Here is an 8713-nt window from a genome sequence, read left to right as displayed (position 1 = left end):
AAACGCTACAAGAACATGTTGTAAATTCTTTAAAAAAAATTGGAGTTAAAAGGGTTGGTAGGATTGGTAATAAGATGGTGCATGTAGGGTTGTTTGCAATAGAAGGAAAGCACCAAAAGAAGAGTCTCATTTTCCAAAGAGGGGCAGTCCGCAAACAAGAAAAGCAAGGCAAATGAAAGAAAACACTCATTACATAACCCCGGTTTTCAGGTCTTTTACTTCAACTCCTTTAGAAATTACAAACCCCTGCGTTACTGTTATATATACCAAACCTTAATCTTCTCCAATCTCCTTCTTCCTCTCCCTCAATCTCTCCTCCTTCTTCCTCTCCCTCAATCTCTCTTAGCATGAGGATGAGCTGCAATGGCTGCAGGGTTCTGCGTAAGGGATGCAGCGAAAGCTGCTCCATTAGACCTTGTCTTCAATGGATTCACTCCTCTGATTCTCAGGCCAATGCCACTCTCTTCCTCGCCAAGTTCTATGGCCGTGCTGGTCTCCTCAATCTAATTGAAGCCGGCCCTCAAGAACATCGCCCAGGTAATTATTTTAATTAATATCCCCATTTATGAAACTGAAATGTATAATTCCTTTAGTTTTTGCATTTGTAGACATCTTTAGGTCACTTTTATATGAGGCCTGTGGGCGTGTAGTGAATCCGGTTTATGGCTCAATCGGCATGCTCTGGTCCGGCAACTGGGCTGAATGCCAAGCTGCCGTTGAGGCAGTTCTCAAAGGCTCGACGATAACCCAAACTTGTTCTTTAGAATCACTTGAAGAAGAGCAACCCATTTATCCTCTCAAAACCTACGACATCCGCCATGTCTCCAAGGACACCAAGCCGGCAGACATCGACAAGGTTAAGACCCGGTCCCGAGCTCGTTTTAAGCGATCCAAGAGACAGATACTTGACTCGCCCAACTCTGACACGTGGATGAGCCAACTCGGCAATGGTGACAGCATCTTGTCCAAAAAGAGTCTTAGTAGCAGTAATGTTGGCTTACAACTCACTCTTGCGCTGGTTCCTGAGGCATTACCAAAGTGAATCTCCCCTTTGTTGCTTCTTCCATTAAAGATAGAAGAAATTTTGTAGGCTATAAAACTATCAACTCTCTACTTTCACCTCGTCATATATAATAGTTAATGTTCAAGTACTCAATTTCCTTTTTGTGTTCTGTTTGGTGAAAAAGAAAATGTGCTTCTTCTAACTTGTGCTTAATCAACATCTAATCATCCAACTTTTGCAACAGGAAAAATATTTCTCATTCGATGATTAATACTTGGATCTTGGGACATAATTAGATTTGGATTCTCTTCGTGTGTGTTCCAAATTCCAATATATATTTACCAACATTGAGCATTAATTAATTAAAAATAAAAATGTTTCACGAATATTTTTGTATAAACAATAAAGAATATGTATTTATGAAGTGTTTCAGCTGTGGGCACCACAGGGTTCCAAGTCAGTGGGATTGGTCCACGTAGATTTGTAGGAATAGATTTTGGGACAGGTGCTCCTCATGCACCGGGTCTTGGTGTTTGGGATTGGGAGTTACCTAATACCTGGTTTTATTTATTGTTTGTCGCATGTTGAAAAAGGACAGGTTCAAAACCAGTACGTCAGTAAATGGAGAGGATTGAAGTCGCTTGCTTGCTCATTGCCCTTAATTGGGGTGCAAGTGCAACCCTACTCCATCAATCATAAATTCAAATCTCAAGGAAAAGAAGAAAAGTTGGTGAATAAAGAAGGATGCATTGAGGTTGCGTAAAATTATAGATGTTATATAATTAAAATTAAAAAGGTAAATTGCATTAAATTAGCTTACCCTTATTCCCATATGTAATGGGGTAAGGGAGAGGTAGTATAGTAGACTGCCCCCAATACCAGGTTGACAGCAGCTTTCGTGGAGACCTCCGAATTATGAATTGCCCACTGTGGGACTCGATCCCACGACCCCAAGGTTAATAGCTTTGTGCATTCATATCACTTAATTTAAAAAGATTTTAATTTAACCATTGGTTTTTTTTAATTTTATCAATCATATCATTTAACTATTTAAATGATGTAATCAAATCATTTAACTATTTAAATGATGTAATCAAATCATTTATTAATATTTGATAAATGAGCTGACATGATCGTTAATGAAATTGATATAATTATATATTTGATCATCATTGCTTATACATTCTATAATACACTCTTAATGTTAATTTAATCATTTATTCAGATAATGACATATACCATTAGTGACAAGAATCATATGCCACTATCTAATTAAAAGAAATTTTATTATAAATAATAAAATTAAGAAATTAGATGATAACACATATCTCTTAAGATTTTTAGTTTTGGGTCCAGAGTTAAAGGTGAATATCGGATTTAAGTAATGGAAGATTCTACCATGTAGAGGGGATGATGACCTAATTTTAAGGATATAGAAGGATTTGATCATTATCGAATTTAAATGAGTTTATTTTGGGTTAAAGGAAAGAACGATTATCAAAATTAAGCCTTCTGTGATAACAGATCAGCTACTGCAATAAGGACCAAACACATTGGCAATTCCTTTTTTACTTCATCCCAAGACTTTGTTACCACTAGAGAGATTTCTTCAAAGGATTGTGATTCGAACGAACGAAGACGTATAGATCATCTGCTTAGAAACAATAAATTATAAAGAAAGGAACAAAAAAATTGATATTACTGGCAACAACGTTTAATTTATAAAACCGCAACAGCTGAATGTATCGTGAACTATGGTTTCAATGACCCTTCTTAACTCGCTAAGATGTTTCTTTCAGAGCCTTTGATATGGCTCGAATCGTGGATGGTGTTGTTCGACAGCAGCCCCCAATAACTTTAGCTCCAAGGTCACGCCATCTCGGTGCAACTACCTCGAATGTGTCATCACTGAAGCACTTTGATGGCTGTTTAATCAAAGAAGACAGTCCATTAGAGGTGGATGCGACAATTTTTTTTTTTTGGTTTAACTAATTGCAGAGTGATTGTTAAACCAAGTCATACAGTCATAACTTACCTTCCATTTCTTAGCTCTGCCGTCCCATATGTCCCCACTATTTGGATAAACGACGATGGCCTTGGTAGTCAACTGGAATATCGTGCAGTTCTGATTAGAATCAATGGTTTATTACATTACATATATGTTATGTTGCTCAAAGGAATTTACCTCCTTAAATTTGCAGAGAAGGCTTTCAATGAAATGGGGAGGTGCACAATTTATTCCAATTGCATTTACTTTTGTGCTCTTGTTTAATACATCGAAGCACTCCTTGAAACTCTCTCCGGATGGGGCATTCTCGCCATCGACCGAACTGAAGCAGATCCACGATGGGATTTGAATGTTTTCTTCCTCCAGCAACTCAACACAGGCCTGCAATTGGACATAAAAAGCTGTCACGCTGGCCTGCAGTTTGTATGTTTTCTCCTGATGGTCTTAAAATAGATTTGATCCATGATGATTAAAGTTAAAATGCATTCACTAACCGCACTGTCGTTAAACAAATTGTGAATTGAAGATAGATTCTCCGTTTGGTATATACGATACATAACGAATTAAATACGAGGAAGAACAAACCTGAGCTTCGAGTTTATTCGGAATGGTCTCAAAGGCTAGCAAATCTGGACCTGCTTCGACGAGAACTCGCAGTCTGCGCCGGTGAAAATCTTTCAGCATATCCAGACTTACATCAGGTCCATAACACCCACTGAAGGAAAAGACAGAGCCCATGCAGATAATGATATCATGTTAAGCAAATGAAACGTGACTGATATCTAATGTTTTTTATGTTGCAAAAATTTCCCCAACCTGTATTCGGAACCGTCAGCCAGATATGCTCCATAACTTCCGATCGAGGCTGCTACCAAAGCTCGGTTATAGCGATTCCCAGGAACGTTTCGTGTACCGTCCCAGAATTTATCACGAGCTTCCACGGCCAATTTGATACTCTTCTTTAGCAATGTCTCTGCTTCTTCAAAGGACAATCCCCTGGAAAGAAATCCAGGAATAGTGGCCTGGAAATATAAAGTAAAGACAACTATGAGATATATATAACTTATGAAATATAACAGAATAAGGACACTTTGTTTCACAAGAACATTTTGTTCATTAACTATTAAAATCAAAATCTAATCTTTTCACCAGATCAATACGAGAAATAGATGCAAGACAGATCAGACATTAGCCTAACAAATCAAATCATTTGGATCAATCTGAGAGGAAAAAAACTAGTAGTTAACAGACCTGATAAGATGAAGTAACCAAGATATCTGCACCAGCCTCCAGATACTCCAGATGAACCTGTACATTTCAAGAGTCCACATTGATTAAAAATCTAAAACCAGGTTTCAGATATTATAAAATACCAATGTACATATTCCCATCAAAGCTAATAGATAAATAAAATGAGAAAAAAATGGCATAAAGGTACCCGCTTGATAAGGTGAGGGTCTTTGATCAAGCAAAGAGCGCTCCAAAGTGGGTCATTAATGGAAGCACCATGACTCTCAAGTTGGGTAGCGAAACCCCCATCCATTACAGCACAACCTCCAGCTTTTTCTATCAAATCTTCCAACAATGACATTCCTTTTCCGAAACCCATGTTTTTTTTTGGTATTTCTTTGCAGAGTTCTCCGTGTCTTTGGTTAGATCTTCCAGGAAGAGAAAGACACAGAAGCCTGGTTGGTGCTGGCAATAGAAGTTGTTTTAAGAAATAATAAGCCAATAGGGTTTGGCATTTTAGTTGGGCATTTATAACTTGGGTTGGTAATGGACTTGACCTATTATAGTTGCAATTATCATACCTACCCCATAAACCACCAATGTTTTGGTTTTCCATTTCCTATTGGTCAACATTCCATCCAGATGCATTTTAGTTTAGGGTAAAATACAGAAATGGTCCTCTTGACTATAGGATACTGCTTAGTCAAGTGTCCTAACTATTAAAAGTTATAAAATGGTCACCAAATTATAAGGAATTATTTCATTGAGTCCCCATACTATTAAAAGTTACAAAATAGTCACCCGACTATTCGTATGTTCCAAACTCATCATTTCCTATTGAAAAATTAGTTGTCGTTTGAGATAGACATTAACTTGTCGACGAAGATATGATAAAATATGATCTTAGAACTGTTTAAGTTGTATTTTACGGATCGACACTTTGTTTATATTATGTCGTCGAGCCAATGCTTGAAACATTATGTCGTCAAACCAGTGTTTGAAAGCAACGACAGTGTTAGTAGACATCATTAAAATATGATTTTATCATATTCTAGTCAACAGGTTAACATCCAGCTTAGATGATTGCAAATTTTTTTTAACAAAAAGGATGAGTTTTGAACATATGAATAGTCATATGACCATTTCATAACTTTTAATAGTCGAGGGACTCAACAAAACAACATCATATAGTCAATGGATCATTTTATAACTTCTAATAGTCGGAGTACTCAACAGAGCAATGTCCTATAGTCAGGGACTATTTGTGTACTTTATCTTTTAATTTATGATTTTAAAATGTTATTTTTCATTTACCATTTCCAATTTCTCTCGATCAATATTTCATCTAGATTCATTAAACAGGAGGCTTTGCCCTCTTTCTTTGAAAAATAAAATAAAATTTAATGTTTTCAAAATTTTGATTTTGACTTTTACTAATTCCTATACTCTCTTGGTCAATATTCAGTCTAGATACATTATATAAGAGGTTTTGCTCTCTCTTAAAAAAGTAAAATAAAATTGAATCCGTTTTAATTTAATATTTTAAAAATATTATTTTGAATTTTATCATCTCTAATCTCTCCTGGTCAATATTCTATCTAGATACATTTAAATAATATCTCCTTTTTTTTCCTCACCCTATAAGAAAAAAGAATATGAAATGGGCATAAGGTAATATATGTTCAAAATTTTTCTTAATGTTCGATAACGTTCACATATCACGAAGACACAATTGTTTAATTTTGTGTCCTCTAAAAAGAATAATATTTCATTTTACTACCAAGGCACTAAATGAGTTGATATAAAGACTTAAAATATTTTATTAATAATTTTATATTTTAACATAAAATGTAAACAAAAGTTTATTATCAAATATTTAATTCCGATCTAAATTAGGAAATATTTTATCAAAACCCTAATTAGTTGGAATAAAACATAATATAGATAAAGGAAAAAAGTCTATCTAAATCTACATATTTCCAGAGAAATGCGTTGGTGTCAGAATCATTTTTTTTTTTGTCTAAATAAAAAGAGACAGATTGTGTTGGTCAAACCCACCGATTCTACCAATCCTTTAGTTCAACCTCATCCCAATTTTAAAATACTATTTACATTTGGCATGCTCATACCTTGGCCTTTTTCTTCAACTATGTGATTTCTCATTTTATCTTAAGGTGTATTTATTTGGTTTTTCTTTATTCTCTTTCAATAATTTTTATTATTATCTTATTATTTTTTTAATAATATACGGTGATTATAAGGTAAGGTTTATTTAGAATCTTTATCAACATTTTACAATGAGCATATACGCTACAAACACAATTACTTAAATTCAAGATCTTAAAAAAATAATGTCTTTAATCACTAAGACTATTTGATGAATTTTATTATCTTATTTAATTACGTAACAAAAATAATAAATGTAAACGCACAAACCATGCGTAACAACACATAAACGCAATACAAATTATAAATGACCAGCAAAAATGTTGGAGTGGTTTTAAAAAACACGACATCATAGATAGTATCGTGTGAATGGTGTGTGCCTGTGGTAGGTAAGGAGTAATAATATGATTGTATAATAGAAGTAAAGAAAATACGACTACGACATAAAATATATTAGGTAAATATATATATATATATAAATGGTCAAGTTTAGTGGTAAGTAAGTTAGATATTGTATAATTTTAAGGCTGCTTTGAATTGAATGTGGTGATGTGCGACACAAGAAAGTCATCTCTCATACTTTGAAACGAATACCAGAATGCGGAGAAGAAAAGGAATTAGGTTGGTCAGAAGTAAAGACTTCACTGCTGATCCAATTCAACCACCTCTGAATCTTTACTTTCAGATATGTAAATTTGGGATGAAGCTGGCAACACGGTTTCCTATTTGTTTTTTTTTCATACTAAATCATGGATTGGGGAGGCAGATATAGCATGGGATGTGCTGTATTGTACGTTCGGTGCTGGGTGACCATAATATCAAATATTATAATTTAAATACGCTCCAGCTGCACCAACCTGGATTTATGTATGCAATTCTTCTTCCCCACCGACCATATTCACTCATTTTCATATGCATACATGTATGTTTAATGCCACGTGTTGCATATGCAAATGCAGGTTTCCGACCGTATCCTTTTTTCCCCCGATTGCAGTTTAAGGAAATAAAACCCGTTTAAAGAAAGAGAAGTTAAAACTTTGGTTAGGTGTCATCACTAATCGAAGAAGTGTTGGCCGTAGCGGCGTCGACAATAAACGGGATAATGAGTTAAAAGAGAATTTAAGAGGGTTCACGAATCAAATTAATTTTTTTCTAAAATTTTAAAGATTAAATTATAAATTAATCATTATATCAACACGTTATATTATTAAAATTATAAGAGTTAGTGATTAAATTATAAAAAATCGATAACATATAAATGATCGAAATATAATTTTTAAATTTTTTGTTAATAATTAATTATTAATAATTTGAACGAAATTATTTTAATAATTTAATGATAATTTTTATACGAACATATCTTTTAGTCTAGTTTATTCAAAGCCTCTGAAATTTTGAACAAAGTTTCGAAAATAAATAGCCCTATGCTTAAACAAATTTACATCTAATCATCTATACTGCCTATGCATTTGATTTAAGATAGATTGGGTCAAACTTTGCCCTCATTGGACTTGAACTGAGCTATTACAAGCAAAACAGTTTCATTTGGTCTTAAACCCAATTTGACCCGTAAATACTGCAAGCACAATCATGTCATACACTGAAGATATAGTATTTTGTCTGAATTTTGAACCAACTCGACCCGAATACTTACCTTAGACCCGCACCATCAGGGAATTTTTGGGGAAATTATTCTTTAGCTTGTCGCTTTGTCGGAGTCTTCAATTATGTCCAATTCTATGCTTTAGACTTTAGATTTTAGCCCCAAGATTCTAAATTTCACTCAATTTAATCCCATTGTTCCTAAGGTTTAGTTAATAGTTCATAAGTTAGCTTTAATAAAATTTAGACATGTAACACTCTATATTTGATCGGGATGATCCGACCCAAATATGAAATGCCATATTAGTCATCAGAATAACTCGTATACGAATTTATGATTTAGGGATTTATTGAAAACACGATTAAATAAAAAACTTGTTTATAACATACAATATTATTCATACAACAGAAGCATATGTGACCAACAAAGAAGTTGCAAACCAGGGTCGAGTTTGAAAATTAAGAAGAATAACTAATCATCTATGTAAGAGTAAATACATCATTTCACATTAAACAGCTAAAGCATGCTTGAAAATTTAATTTAACTGCACCAAATAATCTAAGTACATCCATAAAAGCATTATGCAAACTTTTAACTAAATTGGACTTCAAAAATGTCCTAATTTGCAAAATCATCATATTTAAGGACCAAATTATAAATTATTACTTAAGATAGTCATAAGAGATAAGATTTAAAATGGTTT

The 8713-nt window shown here is 33.9% G+C and overlaps 2 protein-coding genes across 3 annotated transcripts; one reads left to right on the top strand and one right to left on the bottom strand.

The window, feature by feature from the left end:
- The first annotated feature begins 319 nt into the window (after positions 1 to 319).
- Positions 320 to 1042, top strand: LOC120173910 (LOB domain-containing protein 42-like). The gene is made up of 2 exons (XM_039180949.1): positions 320 to 537; positions 609 to 1042. The coding sequence occupies exons 1-2, from the start codon at positions 348 to 350 to the stop codon at positions 1040 to 1042; spliced, it is 624 nt and encodes a 207-aa protein (XP_039036880.1). The 5' UTR covers positions 320 to 347.
- Positions 1043 to 2666: 1624 nt separating this feature from the next.
- On the bottom strand, positions 2667 to 4708 carry LOC120171777 (homocysteine S-methyltransferase 1-like). Of its 2 annotated transcripts, none has more exons than XM_039179431.1 (7): positions 4450 to 4708; positions 4263 to 4319; positions 3828 to 4033; positions 3597 to 3726; positions 3189 to 3392; positions 3000 to 3110; positions 2667 to 2967 (listed from the first exon to the last, which is right to left on the bottom strand). In XM_039179431.1, the coding sequence occupies exons 1-7, from the start codon at positions 4618 to 4620 to the stop codon at positions 2785 to 2787; spliced, it is 1062 nt and encodes a 353-aa protein (XP_039035362.1). In that variant the 5' UTR covers positions 4621 to 4708; the 3' UTR covers positions 2667 to 2784. The 2 variants fall into 2 exon arrangements, with proteins under 2 accessions (XP_039035362.1, XP_039035369.1); XM_039179438.1 differs by having other exon boundaries at positions 2667 to 2928; positions 3039 to 3110; positions 4450 to 4706.
- Positions 4709 to 8713: the final 4005 nt, after the last annotated feature.

The sequence above is a fragment of the Hibiscus syriacus genome, unplaced genomic scaffold (genome assembly GCF_006381635.1).
Source record: "Hibiscus syriacus cultivar Baekdansim isolate YM2019G1 unplaced genomic scaffold, ASM638163v2 tig00003041_pilon, whole genome shotgun sequence".
In the NCBI taxonomy this organism is placed as follows: Eukaryota; Viridiplantae; Streptophyta; class Magnoliopsida; order Malvales; family Malvaceae; genus Hibiscus; species Hibiscus syriacus.
The sequence above is the reverse complement of the archived record's forward strand: the minus strand, read 5'-3'. Positions and strand labels throughout refer to the sequence as shown.

Excerpts from the sequence above, each read along its gene's own strand:
- LOC120171777 (XM_039179431.1), bottom strand. The coding sequence starts at position 4,620 with ATGGGTTTCGGAAAAGGAATGTCATTGTTGGAAGATTTGATAGAAAAA. Across the intron at positions 4,034-4,262 it reads TGGTTACTTCATCTTATCAG|GCCACTATTCCTGGATTTCT; the intron begins GTCTGTTAACTA and ends TTATATTTCCAG. Across the intron at positions 3,393-3,596 it reads CGAATAAACTCGAAGCTCAG|GCCTGTGTTGAGTTGCTGGA; the intron begins GTTTGTTCTTCC and ends GTCCAATTGCAG.
- LOC120173910 (XM_039180949.1), top strand. The coding sequence starts at position 348 with ATGAGGATGAGCTGCAATGGCTGCAGGGTTCTGCGTAAGGGATGCAGC. Across the intron at positions 538-608 it reads CCCTCAAGAACATCGCCCAG|ACATCTTTAGGTCACTTTTA; the intron begins GTAATTATTTTA and ends TTGCATTTGTAG.